Raw genomic sequence first — 18919 nt, 5'->3', positions numbered from 1 at the left:
ATGCTCCAAAACCCTTTACAAATAAAAGAGGTTGGAATCTGTTCACTTGCAAGTGACTAACAATTAACCTTTCTAAGGTGGACAAGGAGGCTACTTTTCAATATGTCAGCATTTAAATTTTCTAAAGTAGTCTGTAAATTTGCTGGAGCATCACTCCAGTAATAAATGCCCTTTTTAGCTGGTGGAGTTTTAATGTATAAACTTACCATTTTCCTATTCTAATTTATCTGTGAAATAGTAGTTTATTAAGTGATGGAAATATTGATTATTCTCATTTACATTTTTTGTTAGTGTCTTTGGAACCTGGTTTGGGGCTTTATGTCCCATTATCTCTGCTATCCTATTCATCTAAACACTTTCTGTTTCCTTTCTCTTGGCTTTGTTGATATCTCCTGATGCTGTATGACAGTAGTTTTGAGCACAGCCAGAAAGGTTGTTTAGAGCTGCTCTCCATCTGTTTTTGTTGGCATTCAGGCTGTCTTACAATAAAGAACCTAACTTCCTCTAAAAGTGTAGCAGCCAGGAGCATGTGACCTGTCAGGCAGTGTACTCTGATTCACAACTGAAGGATTGCTTGATTAAATGAAATCTGGGATGTCAAGGTGAGCTTTGCTCTCTGTGCTGCCAGTTAACAGAGCTGCTCACTGAAGGGCTGAGAGCAGCTGGAGAGCCCCTCCCTGCAGGCTGCTCAGGGCAGATCACCAAATGCCTGCTTGGGTGAGTAGAGCAAGATGAGAGGTAGTGTTTAATTTTGTAAGTGGTCTTTTTCATAGCCCTAGAAAAAAACCCACATTTTCTCTCAACTTAGTGCACATCTAGAAATGTGTAGTACCTAAAGCTAGTCTGGAAGTGTGTTAGATTTCTAGTAAACCTTATGCACTGAAGTTAAAAGGATATGGCTTCTCAAGAGTAACCAGTCTGTTATTGTAAAATACTTAAATGTTTAGAAAGTGCATCTTGGAGAAACTTAAACCTTCAAAGAAAGATGCATTCAAAGTTCTTTTAATTTATTCCTCCTAGGAACTGAGCTGTATCCAGATGCTTCTACAGCAAATTTGAAAAGGCTTTTAACTTTTACTATTTAGAAACGTGTCTTAAGGGAAACTGGAAAGTCTAGCACTTGTTGGACACCAGGAGACTTCCACAGTGCCTAGAAAACTGATGTCTTATGATTAAGTTGATGTGGACTGTGTTGTTTTTTCCAGTTTCAGTTCCTTGATTGCTGCTTTGAGCTGTGGTGCAGGTAGGCTGCAGGAAGACAGTACTTTAAGCCTTATGGAGAACAAGCCTCTTTTCTGCTTGAAGCACAAAATATTTGTGGAATTCAGCACTGTAGTTGTTCCTTTCCTGGTTCTGCAGGGCCTACAAGCTCTATTGTATCTAAGAGCAGATTCCTGAATCAGCTCAGGCTGTATTAGCTGAACTTGTTTCTTCCCTCTTATGCCTTGTGGTAATGTCCTAATATCTGGTGGCAAGAAAAGTATGGCTCAGTTATCCTTGTAATGTCTTACTGGTGTCAAAGGAGGAGAGTAGACAGAGCTCTGAACAGTATTCAGTGCATGGGAGCTGTGCAGCTATAATCACCTGGAATTCAGCACATGCTTTTGTCAAGGTTAAAAGAAAAAGTCCAGTCCTGTAGTAGTATTTGCTGTGCATATTTTACAGTTTTATAGACACATTGAGTGCTTTGACTTGGAATTCAGAGGCAAACTAGCAGAAGCTGCTGAGAGCACATAAACCAGCTCATCTTAATCTCTGTACGGTTCTGTACCATCATACTCTGTCAGTTTTGGGCAGAGAATAATATTCCCCCAAAGGTAAAAACATTGCATCTGAAAATAGAGTTCTAACTTTTAAAAGAATATAATTGCTATTTTATTCTGATTTTAACATTGACTATATTTACACTGGCTGTTTTTGAACTCCAGTGTCTCAGCTTTACAAGTCCTTATGAAAGCTTTGTCTTACTTTTCTCCTTTTTCTCCAAAAGTAGAATGTATAGCAAGCAATAGTTCAGTAATATATTACAGTTTTTTATTTAGGTACATATTTTGAGGGGAGGAATGTTTCTTTCTATATAGAAATTCAGTGGTACACCAGGAGGTGTCTATATCACTGAATGTGCCTCTGCTGCAGCATTTGTCCTATGATACCTGTGAAATGTGCTGGTGAAGATGGACAAGAGTAGTAGCCTCAGCTTTCAGTCATCTATAAAAGTGAAAAGCTGAATTTTAAAACCAGTAGTAAAAGTAGTACTTGTTTTCTCTTTAGTGACTTCTTCAGATTTGGGAGTCGTGAAATTTGGAAAATTATAAGACATTGTTGTTGTGCCTTTCATTTATTCTTAGGGACTGAATTTAATAATTGACAACAGCATTCAGAAATTGGTTTTGGGAAGATGATATTGGAGATGAATGGTACAAAGTTGGTTTTGAAATGTTTATGTGATAAATATTTTTTGTCATGCTGTACTGTCTGCTTGTATGGTGTCTTCAAAGAAATAGTTGGTGAGGTATCTATTGCATCAGGAGTCAGTGTTCCAAATCCTGCTCTTTCTTTCTTACAATAATTGGAAAGAAAATTCCTTCCTAATACTGCCTCACCAGCATTTATTTAAAGAACTGTCATTTGTTCTTTAAATTTAAACTTCTTGCAGCTCTTCTGGAACATGTTTGTTCTGCTGATTAGGTGAGGATCACTGAGCACACTCCTTAAATCTCCTGGGAAGGGCGCCCACCTGGTGATACTCACTGAAATCTCCTCTGCCACAGGATTGCAAGTCAAAGAGATTTGGCAAAAAGAACTGAATCAGAGAAATTAATACAGGTACCGACAAGGTAGCAGTAGCTTGCTGGTCTCATTCTTCATCATATTTTGTGCATGTGTTTTTGCAGAGATGGGCTATATTGATTAGGTCCATAGCTCAGGAGAGAGCATGGCTCCAACTTAGTTCCTTCTTCATAAGGAAAACTTTGAAGAATTGCAAAAATATGCAGGTTTTGGAAGTGTCTATCCAAGTTTGTGTTGCCGAAATCTGGCTTTGAATGGTCTTGATTGAGGCAGCATATCTGAAAAAGCTTTTTGACAAGGTCTGTCATGGTTCTGCATAAATTCTCTGTGCATCAGTGAAGGAAAAAAAGGAATGAGAAATGTGCAGAAATCTGCAGGTTTCACACTTGAAGCCTTGGAAGGGAGAGTCTGAGAGCCCAGAGTGGCTTCACTGTTTACATGAACCAGAATTCAAGAACCATGTGTTCAGTCCTGGAGAATGGAGGGTTTTTTCCTGTTTCCTCCTGCTCCCCAGTCTTTTGCAGGCTTTCCTCTCAACTGGGTACTGTTATATGTTTTGAATATCTGAATAATGTTGACTGGAGGAGGATCAGAGGGTGTCTATGCTTTGCTAGATGTCGAGTGGTGTGTCAGTGGAGGCTTCTGTGTTGGGAGCTGAATGCAGAATAATAAAAACAGTGTACGACTTGAAGCGACCATGAGTGTTGTAGCATGCCTAAATGTAAAACACTGAGTAAAAAGATTGAATTTCTACTGATGTAGATCAGCTAAAACATAGAGAATTATGAGGGGAGCAAAATGTTCTTGCTGTTGATCTGTCACCTAGGAAGGTGTCATCTGGCAGCTGGTCATAGCAAGAACATTTTCACATTCCTGCACAGCTTTATTCTAGCCTAGTTGGCAAGAAGAATCTGATTCTTTTTTTTTTTTTCTCCAGGGTGTTTCTTTTCCTCCCCTCCCCCTTCCCCTTGCCTTTTATGTAATGAGATGCTTTGCCATGCTATGAATGAGCTGCAAAGTAATTGAAAAAGGAGTTTCCTGAAACGGGCAGGTTGGTTCTGGCAGCAGAGGTTTCTTTCTTTGCAGCTCATTTTGGAGTTGTATTTCTGGTTTTTCTTTGTGTGCTTTTTGTAGCTTCAGGTCCAGTATCATTGATATGATCAAGGGCCAATGTTCAAGAAGAAAGTACAGCTTTCAAGCTTGTGGTCCTCTAGCCTTAGGGGAGAGGACAGAAGCTGTAGGATTCTGGTAGAATGCTGTTTGCCTTCCTTTCTCCAAATGGTCCCCCCCCAAATTAGAGGAAGGGTGATACCCTCTAAGTATGGGGTCCCACTTAGGGTGCATTGCAGGCAGTCACTGTGCCTGGAGCCTTATCTGTGGTAACTAAACTTGTGGCCTGCTCTTCAAACCACACTGTGGTTTGGAGCCATCCTTTTTCAACTAGCATGTTTGTGCCTCACTTTAATTTTGTTTGGCCTGAAAATAAGTAATGACTTCTTCAGTGGAGAGATTTAGCTAAAGTACTAATATGTGTCATACTTGAGGTCTTTCTACTACTTTTTAGTTTATGAACCGGCAAGTTAAAAACCTGGATTTTGTTGTTATTTGTGTTCTGGCTGGCTTATAGTATAATTCTAATCTTATTTACAGGAGGAAGGTCTGTGTATCAAGTCCTGATTTACACAGGAAACGCTAAAATGGCTTCTAGAGTGAGAAGGCCTGTCAGATTGATGTAACAGTTGCCACTTGGCTGTATTTAAATGTTAGGAAAATGGTTGAAATGCTGTAGTGATATAGGTTATTGCTGGCAGAGTTCTGACACGGTTATTCCTTTAAATGGGTGTGGCAAAAAAAATTTGTTTGTGTACTGATAAGCAGGCTGGTGCTGAAAGGAAAGGCACACTGCTAAAAGTAGGCTGCAGCCCATAAATGGCTAGTTTTCCATATTCCTGTTAGATGTGGCCTTTGAAGTCTCTCTGCAGAGTACATTTTTCAAAGCAGTTCTTAAAATGGAGAGGTTACAAGTGTTCTTAAGCAAGGAGAAATTGCAGTAGTCCTTTATGTTCTGACTTCTGATTCAGGTTAGTTCATTGAGGTGGGCAAGTTACTCATTCAGCAGTCACTTGTCCTGCACTGTTCAACAAAGAAGATGAAACTTGTTGTGAAAGATCAGTTTGTTGATCTCTTAATAAATGCAGAACAGTTAGCTGATACACTGGGACATCAGAACCTGTTGATGTCTTGAACTGATTTCTGTCTCCATTTCAGGATGTCTATGCTTCTAGCTAGAAAACATTCAGCCACTCACATCTTTTTCAAATTGTAGTAAAGACTCAATCATGTAATTTTTGTGTCCCCCCCCACCTTAATTTCTCTGATTTTTTTAATAGGCTGTGCTCCTCAGAGATGTGAACAAATTGGAGATTATGCAGCTGTATGCAGTGGTTTGAGGACATTTAAAAAATATACTAGGTAGTTAAAAGATACTGATACATAGAATAGAAGCCAAGTGGGACTCCATTTGAACTGTAGGATATCAGTTATAGAGAAACTCACTTTCAAATTTCTCTTTGTTTCCTTTCCTCCATGCAGAGTGCTCTTTATAAATAATTGGTGTAATTTTTTTAAATTGCCTTGTGTCAAAGAGCTAATCTTAGCAACATATGGTATTAGTCTTTTTTTGTGCTTATTTATGCTTTTTCCTAAGCTGCTTTATGGTGTGTGAAAGAAAAGCTAAGAATAGAGGAAGTGAGTTCAGTGGTTTCCATTTCCAGCATAACGTACAATTGACAGCTCGCATCTGCCACGGCTCAGAGGTGCTTTGAATATGAAGGTAATTCTTTCCTTCAAAATCTGACAATAGGTGGATTTGAATGCTGATTTTAGAGATTTGATAGTCATGGAAATTCTCAAGCAGCTCACCTTATGGCTAACTTGATGAAAATAAGGCCACAAATGTTTTTGCTTGCCGTTTTTGCTTTTATATGAAGTTCCCTAGGTTCTCACTAAAAATGGCAATGAGTTCTTGGCCTTGTCAGATAAGAGAGATGTTTCATAAAGGGTGTAACTCAGGTCAGGTCCCATTTAAGGACAGCAAAACCCAGATCTAGTTTTTATTACTCACTGAGTAGAAAAACTTGTAGATAATGTAAAATTTTGATAAAATAAAATTGCTTTGTTGTTAAAGTAATATTCTCTGCATATGTATCATACAGTTCCAGTAAATATAATCAAATTCTGATATCTTAGTCTTGAACAGGACTACAGGGCAACATTAGAGTTTATTTACATGCCAAAATAACTGAGTTTATTTACATGCCAAAAAGTGTGTATAGGTTCAAGATGAAGAAAAATAGGTATCTACAGGTTCTACCCTTGTCTTGAATGTCAGCAGGTTCATTTTTTCTTATTCTTTTTAAGTAATAATGGATCTGCACCTGTGCCTTCATTAACTTCAAACTATTTAAATTTTTATGTATACACACACACATGCCTATGGCACAGTTTCTGTAACTTCCTTATGCAAGTTAAATATGAAAAAATATATAATTTATTTGAATAAATATTGTTACATATTTTAATATGCATGGGGTATAATTAGTGTGTGTGTGTATATATATATAAAATATCTGAAATTCCATGCAGATAGTGTATGGCAAGAGATAAAGATGATTAATAATGTTGATTAAGACATTACTCTTAAGAAGTACTGTCGCCTATCAGGTTTGTCAATCTTACTCCCTCTTAATTTTATTTTTGGGGGGTCTGAACAGAATAAAAATTTAAGGGTTACTTTATTATCTGAGAGCAGGTAAATGCCTGCAAGTGGAATTGCTTGAAATTACAGTCTTTTAAACACAGGTAATTCTAATGCCTTCCAAAGATACCAGGACCTGTTAGGCTGCCATAGTAGTGGGTGCTTAAAAACACGAGTAAATACTCTATGGGCTTCTCTTACCAACCTTTTATAAAATCCTCTGAACTAATTATTATCTCTTTATTCAATGCATATTTGGGTAATGTAGGTGTAAGTGTAGGTGAGCTGCTCTGTAGCAGTGCTGCAATTCTAAGGGAACTTCTGTTCCAGATAAAGCCTGGGAGACACTTGAAAGTCCTCATAGTGTAACAGCATTTCTTGTTCAGGTTTTAGAAATACTGTTAAGACAAGGGGATATATGTTATCACACTGACAGACTACTTAGAAGAAATCTCACAGGACTCTTGAAATTGTTGCTTTAGGAGTCCTAGAGGATGTTGGATGCTTGATTTTGTTAGAGTCAAGGCATTAGTTCAGTCTCTGAGATTCTTTGAAGTTTTGTTTTTTTCATTCATTCAGTACCTTTGAATGAAATTCATCAATGAGCATTTTCAGAAGACCTGGTTCTGTAAAAGAGCTGTCCTGAACTGACAGATCTGGACACAGCCTGACATACTGTTTCTTCTAATTTGGTCTATGTCATTAGATTGCTCTATAATCTTGGAAGTTTCATATTCAGTATGTTTTAACCTTGTTTTAAAGGAAAAATTCAGAATTTGAAGAACAGTACATGACAGGGTCAGAGGTGAAAAGGTGAGTCAGCAAGTCAGTCTTGTAGCAGAACACAGCCAGGACATTGCTTCAGAAACATGTGTTTATTGGAATCAAAGGAAAGAGGTTATATAAGCCAGATTGGCAGAATGCTTGACACAACAACTGGCAAAAATTATGTTTAAAAAAAAGTATGCTGGCAAAAATGATGCTATAGTGTTTTTTATTTGGGGCTTCTGAGCAGGTGGTCAGAGTGGATGACGTCCTGATGTCCTTTTGGAGCCAGATTGTGTGACTTTGTGTGCACATACAGATGTGTATAAACACACACAGTGATGGTGCAAGGTTGAATAAGAGAGGAGGAGAGATTTCCTGAAGGCCCCAGGCTGTGTGCTGAGCTGGGCTGCTGGAATGGTGCACTTGGAAGGGGTGCAGGGAGGGCTTGTGGTGTCACGCTGGTGCTGCTGCTTTAGTCACAGCGGCGGCACTGCAGCGGGCACGGGGATGTGCCTGTGCTTGTCAGACTTGGGCTTAGGGAGGGAAAGAGCAAGGCATTCCCTGCCTGATTTGTCCACTTATAGGTATTATCTTTGGAGAGGTGATGATGGAGTCCATGTAGTGTTTATTGTGTTGTTACCATCTGCTGCCCAGCAGACATGGCTTCCCATGGAAACCAGTATATATTTTAAAAAAAGAATACTGGTTATTCATGCAGGCATGTTTCAAAGCTTTTTGCCATTTCAGTGATAAATCTGTGAAAAAACAAGGAGTAACAATGGGTGATTTGGCTCAGTAGTGTAAATAGTGTTAAAAATCATAATTTCTACCATATTAGAAGTTTAGCTGGCAGCTGTGTTGCAGAAATTTACTGCTATTTATTGTATGTATACACCCATATACACTTCTGTTTATATAAAATATATCTCCATCCTTTTCTATACATTTGTTTATGTAGCAGTCTTTTAAAGTTTTGTTTTGTTTTCATTAGTTACAGGAAAACATTCCTGTAGAACAGTAGGATTAAAGTCAAGGAAATTAAGAATGGTAAAATCAAATCTGTTTCAAAATGCAGTCTTTGTTCTCAGGCCATGTTTTAAGTTATGTAGTGTTACAAGTTTGAAGTCTTTCCAAAGGACATTATCTCAATATTAGCTGTAGCTGGTCGGAAATATTTGTCCTTATCCTGGAGTGTCCTACAGTCCTTTGTCAGCCTCGGTGAGTAACAGAAGCTGTAAAGCTGAATTTGCTTGCTGTGAGAGGATTTTCTGAGAATAGAAAGATGTGACTGTTTCCTCAAGTAGTCCTGCACAGTTTGTTCTCCTCTGATGCCCCTCTGTTCCACCTCCTCCTCCCAGGGATTCGTACATGGAGTTCTGCAGCACTGGGAAGTCCAGCCATGACTGATCTCCCTGTACTCCAGCACTCACACATAATGGCATCAGGAGTTGTTGGAAGATAAAATAGCCTTTAAAGCTCTGATTCACCTGAAGTAGCTTGGGGGAGGGAATTTGTAGGCCTGGTTTGTTCTGTTGATGGTGGTTAAGTAGGTGTATAGGATGGAGTGATGTCTTTTCTCCTGAGGAGCCCAGAGGAGTTTTCTGCTTAAGATTTCTCCCCCAGCAAAATCCAAGTGTTGCCCTTTGAGGTGGTCAGACATTTATGAAGGGCTGGATTAGCTGAGCATGTCTGTTATTAAATTGCTTTTCTTTTATCTGACTGGAAGTGCTTAGCAGGTTTAATTTCAAATTAGTGTGAATGACTCCTGAAATCCCAGATTCCAGGTATGTCTTAAATTGAAACTAGGTCTTGTGAAGATGAGTATTTAAGCATCAATAAAAAATTTTTCCAGTCATCTCTCTTGTTTCTTGGAAGTGTGTGTCTTTGTTTATTGTAAATTGAGAGCTGTCAGTTGATTATTCCATATTGTAACTAATGGAGTTGAGAAATTATTCCTGTCTAGAGGACAGTTTGGCATCTAACCTGGCAGCAGGGAAAGGCTGGGTGGCAGTCACTGCTGCTTTTGCATGCCTGTCCCTACAATCATTTTTTAGAGCACGCCTGAAAATAGATTTTAAATTCAGATATTTTTAATATTTTTTTTTTTTTTTACTCTTAGCGATGAAATGATGGCAGGACTGGTGCAGCAGTGCACAGCAATGTGTCTGTCTTCAGACAGTCTCAAGATTTACTTCACTTCTGTCACCATTTTAACTAAAAGCTTTATGAGCACCTGAAGCCTTCAGTCATTTTCTTTCCCAGTATAACAGAATTAGTTCCTCCTGGTTTCAGACCAAATAGGTTCTTCTTTTTTTTTTCTTTTCATTTGCTTTGATTGTGTATTTGTTCATCTTTTAGGTCTTTCACTGTCTCTATCAACAGAAGAAAATACAATTTTTTTTGTTTAACTATTTCTAAGAATTGTTTTTAATGGAGTAGAGTAGCAATGAGTTCATTATAGACAAAAGAGAAATTCCTCATTCCACAGTTGTAATGTGCTGCTCAGGAGCAGCAGTGTGTCTTGTCTATTTGCAAAATCTTACCTCCCCAGATCAGTATGAATCTGCTGTACTAATTTATCATCCTTTCTCTTGTGATAATAGAAATAACAGCCTGGTATATATGAGCAGTGAACTGATTCAGCTGAAAATAAACCTGGAAAATCATATGGTTAACTCTTAGCTAAATCTGTTTCCAGATTCATTTCACCATATTGTGGAATATATTCTGGTTCTGGTCAAAGGGAAGAAGCGGCAGTAAGGGCCCAGATGTAAGAAAATGGGACTGTCCCTTTTGGACTAGCTTAAAGTACTAATGCATTTTTTTTTCCAGTAAAATTTTTCTCAGGAATTTGCAAGAACACCAATGTACAGTTATTTTCTGGAGTTTCATGTTGATACTTGAGTATTTGGTTTAGGTTAAATATCTGCTTTTGCCAAACCTGCCACTTCTTCTGACTTTTGGAATGTGAGAGAGGTGCAGCAGAGCAAAGCATTTCTTTCATATTTTCAGAACTTCTTACTGAATTAGAGGGCTTTTTTCAGGCAGGGATGTTTCTTTATTCAACACTGATTTGTGCAGTCAGTTGCCCAGTTCTGATAGCAGTAAGGTGTTTAATTCTGTTGCTCTGCAAAGCATGGGCTGTTCTGTTCTTTCGGTGTGTCTGACCTCTTCAAAACATTTCTCTGTAAACTTTTGTACTCTGATCACAAGTTCTGTGTTGTTAAACTGTGGAATGTGTCATCCATGTCCTTCAAAAGCCAGTGCTCTGATGTTGGGATATACAAAGTTCTCTAAGCTACATAGCGTGCTTTATCTTGAAGGGAAAATGAGAATTTGCTTCCTTTTTGTTGCCCTCCCAACTACTTGGCTACTAAGAAATTTACTTACTTGTCTACTAAGAAATCTACTTGACTACTAAGAAATGTAAAATATTTTTATAAGAACCAGTCTGGTGATTTTAAGAGTAGTTGGTCAGCAGAGATTCCAAACCAGCAGTGTCCTCAGCAGTGCTCTGCTCCCCTCTCTAAGGCACGTGTGGTGAGATACCTGACAGTTCTGAGCAGTGCCACAGGTCCAGCACTCCATGACAGCTTCTCATTCCTTGCTGAGCTCCTCTGTCCCTTTGGCTCATCTTTCTGTCAGCCCTTCTAACTGCCCCAAAGACACCTGGTCTCACCTGATCTCAGGCTCTGGCAGTTGTGCCATCCTCTCCTGGGCACCCCTCGCTGTGTTCCATGACAGGGAGCTGTGCCTGCCCCAGGCTCTTGGCCAGGTGGGAAGCCCATGATGGTGCTGGTGGTCCTGTGCCAGTAATTGCATTCCCCAGCCTTCTGAATTCCTGCACAGACAGGATTAATGTTAAGAACAGCTCTGTTCTTTAGAGGGTGGTTATGTGAGGAAGTGAAATGACGTTTGTACCTGACTCCCTCCCTGGTAAGGCTCACTTACCTTTGACAGAATTGCATAATGTATGTTCTGTAACTAATAGCTGAATTGGGAGTTAGTGTGCAGGAAATAAATTAACCTGATGCAACCCTTCTGGTGATGATGAATCTGGATGGTGTGCTTCTTGGGGAGTAATGAGGCCTAATAACTTGGAAGTAAATTAGGCAATTCATGTGTCTTTTTTCCCTTTTTTTTCCTATTTCTAGAACCACAGAGCAGACCCAGAAGAACTCTTCACAAAATTGGAACGCATTGGGAAGGGCTCCTTTGGTGAGGTCTTCAAAGGAATTGATAACCGGACACAGCAAGTGGTTGCCATAAAAATCATAGACCTTGAGGAAGCAGAAGATGAAATAGAAGATATACAGCAAGAGATAACTGTTTTAAGTCAGTGTGATAGTCCTTATGTAACAAAATACTATGGATCATATTTAAAGGTAATGTATAATATTGCACAGAAAATGCTGCTACGAAAATCATGTAAAATTAAGGAAGATTTATTATGCCAACTTGGCATTTTTAGTAGGTTTTTATTTTTCTTTGAACAGAGTTTTTCACTTCATTTTTCTCTTTTTACTGTTTGCTCTTCAGGCCTGGGATTTGCACAAAATGGCTAAAGAATGAACAGAGTTGATAAAGGATTCTTTTTGCCATTGCCTTTGGGCCTTGGTTTTCTCTCCTCCCTCCACAATCCCCTAGCACAGTTTTGTGGCCTTTCTGAGCAAAAGAAATACACCTTCATAGTTACAGAAGCAAAAGCTGTTCCTGTGTGGAAAGAAACCCTGCATCATGTAAAATGTTGGCAGTTATGCAGCTTAGCAGGCCTGAGACAAAGTAACACTGACATCAGCAGTTATGTAACCACTGTGTGAAATATTATCTAAGGCATAATTGAACAAACAAGCAAAATAAAACCTACAGAAAACCAAAATGTTGAGTAAAACTTTTCACCTTAAGTACTGCTTAAATGTTTTGCACTGCTGAAATATTTTAAGTGACTTTTAAAAAATCCCTGAAAACATTTAATAAAAGCTGAAGTTTTAGTGATAGTTCAAATATATTAAGTATCTGGGAGGGGTTATTTGCTTGTGTTTGGTTTTTTTTGTTGGTTTTGGTTTGTTTGCTTCACTTTGGGAGGTTTTTCTGGTTGGTTCTGTTTTTTGGTGCTTGGTCTCCCTCTCAGTATTTCTGCTTTCTTAAGGTGTAGTGGGGTTTTGTACATTTTAGAGACAGATTTCTGATAAGCATTCTCTGTCTCACACTTGTATTTGAAGAATTTTAGTAATATTCTTTGTAGATTTTGCTTTTTTCCATTTAAATTGCAAAAATATTCAATCTTTTAATACCAAATGGGCAAGTTATTTTTCCAATATTTCCAGTATATTTAGTATACTCCAAATACTTACTTTTCATTTTGGCTAATGCAAGACAGCTGTAGTAGCTTTGCTGTTTACTGTGTTTTCTTCACACCTGACTACACATACAAATTGCCATTGATAACCCATTTTTGCTTCTCTTTATTGGGCTCAATTGGTGGGATTTTTGTTGTGTTTGTGAATAAGTAATAAATGTCTGAGAAGTGGGATTTACTTTCTCCCATCACAGCATATTAGAACAAGCAGGTTCATCTCGAGATAACTTTGAGTTCATCTAGTAAGGTTCCCCTGCAGCAGTGTACAAATGGTGCTGCAGATCCAGACATGATCAGTCTTTTTTACAGTCCTTTATTTTCTGTGATGAGCTAAGCCCTAAATTCTATTCTCCTGCATATCCATCATTTCAGCTTTGTGCTGTAAAAGCCCAGTTGTTTGCCCTGAAGTACAAACAGGTCAAAGTAAGTCATGGAAAGTGTTCTTACTTGTCAGTGGTTTTGCTTGGAAAAGTGTTTTGTGAAATCTCAGAACTGAACAGTGATTTCAGCAGCTATGAATGGAGGAATTAAACTTTGATTGGGTGGGGATTTATTTTGTTTGTTCTTTGTTTTCTCAGAGGTGGGGGTTGGAGAAAGCTTTATAAGTTATGGATTGGATAGGGAAAGAAAATAGTCTTATCACTATTTACAGCAATATAGGTGTCAAAAGTAAAGTCTAGCTATTCTGTCAGTGCTATTCAGCTATTAAATTCTGCTTAGGTTTTTATTTTAAAAAATTCTTGGCAAATGTAGGATCATGTTAATGCAGCAGTACTCTCCTAACCACTCTGTGAGTTCTTTCCATTTCTGTTCTAAATGGATACATTCTGAAAGATTAATGCTGATCTTTTGTTTACTTTTCACACTTGGAAAGTTTTGGGGGAAGGAAAATTTCTGTGCATGGAGTTTGGGGAGGTGTTTGTGGACTTCGGTTACTTTCTCATTCCTTTAAGAAATTCCTCTTGGAAAAAAAAATCCAACAAAACAACAACAACAAAAAGTAAAAAATTGTTCACAGGAATGTTTTGCATCCTAGAGTAGCATGAGAGGTAGTTCTGCTGCTTGCTATTCCCCACATAAAATGAATAAAATGTCCGCAAATAAATTAATACCTTTAATTCTGTAATTAAAAATAAATAAAGCAACTTTTTAAGTAGTATCTTCTATCTAAATTGTTCTTAGACTAGGTTGCTAGTTCAGGATCTTTCAGCTTGAGATTCCTCAGGGGAAAGAGGGTATTGGCTTTGTTCAGTGTGCAAAGAATCTTTTATTCTGCCTTTTCATTTTAGTAATAGGTATTTTGAGAGTTTCTCTTTAAAATAATGAAATGGGTACAGTTGGTACCAAAAGACTGTATAATTAAAGGTTAAAGAATACTGAGGTTAAATTCTGAAAAATAAGACATTTTTTACAAAGCCAAGTCCTAGACTGCAGAGATCAGACACAGTTTGCCATGGATATAAGTAATGTGAAGCTCACATTCATAATGGTCCCAATATGTTTATTCCTGGATACTTCAATTTATTTATAAATATCACTGAAAAAATCCTAGAAATAATTTTTTAAGATAATGGTTAAAAAGAGCATAAAGTAAATAGAGAGGGTATTTCAAAATTGAAGATAGGTTACTTTTTCTTTGGCATCTACAGGCAAACAAAACAGTTGAGCCAGTGTGCTGTGTTTCAGATTATGCTTTATGAACTAGAAATAGTTTACTAAAGTGTTCTAGTAAACTAGAAATAGTTTACTAAATCATACATGTAGCGCTCTCTGAAGCTGTAGAAATGCCATTAGAAGTGTTTGCAGTTTTACACTGTTCAAAGAGTCTTAGTATTTTCCTGACTAAATACTAAAGCAAACCCTCAGTGCAAAAGCATTCAGGTTGCCTACAGCACCTACTGATATTTCTCTAGTTCAGTAATCTAGATCTGTCTTAAATGTTTAAATTTTATGGTTTCTATTTTGAAGAAGTCACCACTGAGACCATGTGTTGATTTCAGGTTTATCATGTAAGCCACAGGTCATCCAGTTGAACTGTAATGGAACATCTTCTGTTGTAACTTACTCTTTTTTAACCAATTCTAACTAAACTTCGAGTAAGCAGATTGTTCGTGTCATAATTTTGTAATTTTTGAGTTTTCCCTCCAGCAAGATAGTTGATAACTAAAAATTGTTACAACTAAAACATGGCAGAAGAGATGTAATTGTGAGGGCGTTCTAATTGCAAACATTTCAGATGAGAGGTTTTTTTTTTTGTTCCAATGATAAAGTCTGTTCTACATATTCTGTATCTTGACAGTTTCTTTGCACTTCAGGATGCAGAGGCAACCCAGTCCCAGGGAGCCTGGGGCTTGCCAGCTGCATGCAGGCTCTCCCAGATGCCCCTGCTGCTGAAAGGCAGAAAGGAAGAGTGTCTTTATTTCAATTACTTGACTTAGAGTGTCTTTATTTCACTTACTTGACTTACTAACTTGTGACATTCTGCCGCCTAGCTGTTCATTAGCTACAGCTTGTATATCCCACCTGTAAATGTGATTTTAAAACAGTCCTTTAAGAGTTTTCCTAGCAGTGCAATGTTACTTGTCTGTTATCAGGTATTTTAGTCTTGAGAAACCTTATCATTGGTACAAGATGGCAAGGTCAGCTTCCTTGAGGTTCTTGTGATGAAGTTGATGCCAGTTATTGTGACACAAAAAGATACAAAAGCCCCATATCATGGTAGTGTGGGACATCTTGAGGTTCAGATGGGAGTTTCCCATTGAATTAACCTTAAAGCTTAGGTGTTAGTAATTTTTTCCTAAATTTTCCTTGGATATCTGACAAGATCAGTAGTTTTATAAACATACTGGTAGGTGATGTGCAAGCATATATACAGTCAGAGAATGCACCTTAATAAACACATTTGTGTACAATAATAAAATGTTTTACCTTTGTATCATGGCTTTCACTAATGTGGGTAAAATCATATGAGCTTCAGCTGTATTGCAGCTTTTGTGGTTGTAAGATAATTTAAGTCCTGATGGAGGTATTTGTAGCTATTTCATATTTGTAGAAGGTCAGGATCTAAATTTGTCTCCTCATCCCCTATTGCACTTGGATTGCAATTAACATCTCAATTAATAAACCATTGGGTGTGCAGGGTCCCCTTGATAAGTTAGGTTAGAGAGCTGAAATTAGTGTTTTCCTCCAGCTTAATGGCTTGTCAAAATGCATTAGTCCCCTACCAGTTCAGGCAAGAAAAAGATTAAAAGTATTAAAAGTTACTATAGTTCTGGCATGTTCTGGTTGCACAAATTTGGAAAGTGCACTTGATGAAGTGCTTCAGCTGGACTTTCCAGCAGTACCATAGAGATAAATCTCTTGATGACTGGAATTCCATGACTCTTTTCCTTATTTGTGCCATTTAGACCAAGGTTTTCAGTCTCTAGCTTTGTAATTATTACAGCCACCTGAGCTTGCTCTTTCCTTTTGCAATTGAAACAAACTTGAAGTTATTCTCAGCTTTTCAGATTGAAATATGGAGAAATCCTCCAGTGACATCCAGAGACTTCCATCAGAATTGTGCAGCACTTTGTGCAGCAAAACTTTGAGACAATCTAAAGATTCTGGTTGTTCTGCCCTGTCTATTTATACTTGGCTGACAGAAAATAGCCAGGAAAAAGGTTGTTCATGCCTGGCTAGAAAATGCCCACACCCGAGTGCAGTGGATAGCAGCAATTTCTTTGAGACATTGTTTGAGAAACAGTACTTACTCATTTTCACCCTGTACTGTTTTCAAGTAAAAGTCAAATTCTCCAAACATGTCTGCTAACCACAATGTTTGCCTTGAACAGGAGTTCCTTGCAGGTCTTCTGAGCTGACAAAGTTGGGCTTTATAAAAACTGCTAAAATTAGCCAGCCCTTCCCTGCTGAGATCATAATATTGGAATAGACTCTCATAAATGGTGTGGTTTTTAAATTTAGTATAAATCTAATAGAGCACACTTTGTTAGGATGATTGGATGTGGTGCTTTCAGAAACTGCACCTTTATTTGCTTGTTGAGTTTTCTTTAGATTTCCATCCCTGGGCAGGCCATAGGGTGGGAAAGTATACAATGGAGAATGCAAGAGGCTTTAAAGAGTGCTCCTGCCCTAAGCTTGTGCTCTGTAATGAGAAACTAGCACTGGTAAATATTTGCTGGAAACTTATACAGTGTGTGTGGTACTTCACCAGCTATGGTTCAGTTGAGTATTTTAATAGCTGGGTTTTATTTTAAATAAATATATTTATTCACGAAATTTTCTTGACTAGTACCACATAGATTCATATTTGAGTTTTGTTTTTTGAGGTGTCTCTAGCAAGAAGTAGTCTGTAGATTTGCTAAGTGCTTCCAGTTTTGTTTCTGTGAACCAGCCACCTTTTGCAGTGACAAGCCAAGGACAAAGTCAGTACCTAGAAATCACTGTTAGAATAATTTGTCAGTTCTAGAGGATGAGACATCTCCACAGAGGAAGTGCAGAAACACATATTCTCAAAGTCCTCAGAACAATTATTTGTATTTAATTAAAACTTAAACCACTGCCTAATCACTTTTTTCCCTCTAAGTTCTGTTCCTTTAAGTGAAATAATTTTAGACACTATGTAGCAGAAATTGGTTAGTACTGATGGTGTTTTTTCATTGTTTTTTTAAATACAGAAGTCAAACTTATTAATTAATATATTAGACTTCACAGGAGCTGTGTGATCATTCTATAAGAAGTAATTGCATTACAACTAGGTGATTAACAACTCTCTATTTACTTTTCCTAAGACTGTGCTAGTGGTCTATTGAAATATATATATAAATTTTTTATGGCAGCCTTGGACTTTTGACAACTCATGCCTTCCTTTACAGGGCACAAAACTATGGATAATAATGGAATACTTGGGTGGAGGGTCAGCTTTGGATCTTGTAAGTATATGATTTTTTTTTTTTTTTTGCATTATAAATATCAGTGAACTTTATTTCATTGTGATTTTATATCACTTCATAAAAATAAGTACCTGGAGGCAGCTGATACTACATCACTGCTATGTGGTAATGGTCTAGAAAGTGTGAATTTGAATGGTAGTCCTGTCACATTGAATTGTGTTAATTTTTCTGTATTGCTCTTTGGGCTGTAAGCATTAGGAAGCATCCATTTGTTTTCAGTTCTCAGGGTTTGTTTTTTTTTAGTTTGAGAAGTCCTTTTCTTGCTGTATGTTTGCTGGAGGTTTGGGGTCCTCTGTCCATCACTTCCCACCTCCTCCAAGTAGAATTCATTACAGTTCAGTAAAAAATGTTTCCTTTAGGTTTGCATCTTGGGAATGAATGAGGAGTGTGTCCACAGACAGTTAATATGAACTGGTTAAAAGATGTTGGGTTTTCCATGTTCAGGTATTTTCAGTTAAGCGTGAAAGTGCCTTTTAGTTCAGATAGTGTGGCATTCATGGAGGGTGTAGGCTGGAGAGTGCACAAGCACAGTCTGCTGAGTGTCAATGTGGTTTCCCTATGGTTTCAGGGCAGCTCTGCCTCAGCTGCAGTGCTACAGACCCACCCTTTCCTGTGAGATTATATAGCTCAGTCTTTGTGTGATTCTGAAGGGAAAATACTATGTCTTCACTATTACAGAATGGTAATAATTATGTTTTCACTAACAGGAGTCCTGTCTGTGAGAGTTGAAGTATGTGCTTGACTTCACAAATCTATTTAAACTTCTTTATCAAATTATATCACATCAGCTCATCAAAAGCACAGTAATTAGGTGTAGCTTGTGGTAGTTCATAGCTCTAGAACTTGGCCCTTTTGAGGAAGGGGCTGTGAGATACTCTAAAACTTTTGAGTAATTGATTGTATTCTGTGGAGTGTCAGAAACAGGGAAATAGCTATTACTAGTGCCAATTTAAATCACTGAACCTGTAGAGGAATAAAATTTTAGAAGAATAAAATTTCAGTTTTGCCTCGCTTTGCTTTACCATAATTTCATGGTGTTCACTGTTTTGGTGCTGTGGTGTTGGTATTTTTTTGATTGCTCACTTTAATTTTTTTTTGTTTTATTTGCATAGCTTTTTAATGTGCAATGTTTACACTTAATACATTAGCAGCTTTATAGTAGTATGTTATGTTCCTGATACAAAACCAAGCATGGAATCAAAAATACCGGGACAAGTGAAAACTGCATCTTTAAATTTAAAACCCACAATCAACAGATAAATCTATTTTGAAATGAACTGGATTTCTTAATTT

General features: G+C 37.7%; 1 protein-coding gene across 1 annotated transcript in view; it reads left to right on the top strand.

Moving 5' to 3' along the window:
* STK26 (serine/threonine kinase 26) overlaps nt 1-18919 on the top strand; it is a 29720-nt gene that overhangs the window by 3820 nt on the left and 6981 nt on the right. The window contains exons 3-4 of the mRNA XM_058032935.1: nt 11470-11700; nt 17549-17605. Of these exons, the coding sequence (XP_057888918.1) occupies nt 11470-11700; nt 17549-17605 (288 nt within the window). The remainder of the gene's footprint in view (nt 1-11469; nt 11701-17548; nt 17606-18919) is intronic.

Source organism: Melospiza georgiana, chromosome 12 (assembly GCF_028018845.1).
Source record: "Melospiza georgiana isolate bMelGeo1 chromosome 12, bMelGeo1.pri, whole genome shotgun sequence".
In the NCBI taxonomy this organism is placed as follows: Eukaryota; Metazoa; Chordata; class Aves; order Passeriformes; family Passerellidae; genus Melospiza; species Melospiza georgiana.
Note: the sequence above shows the minus strand (reverse complement) of the source record. Positions and strands in the feature narration are given on the sequence as shown.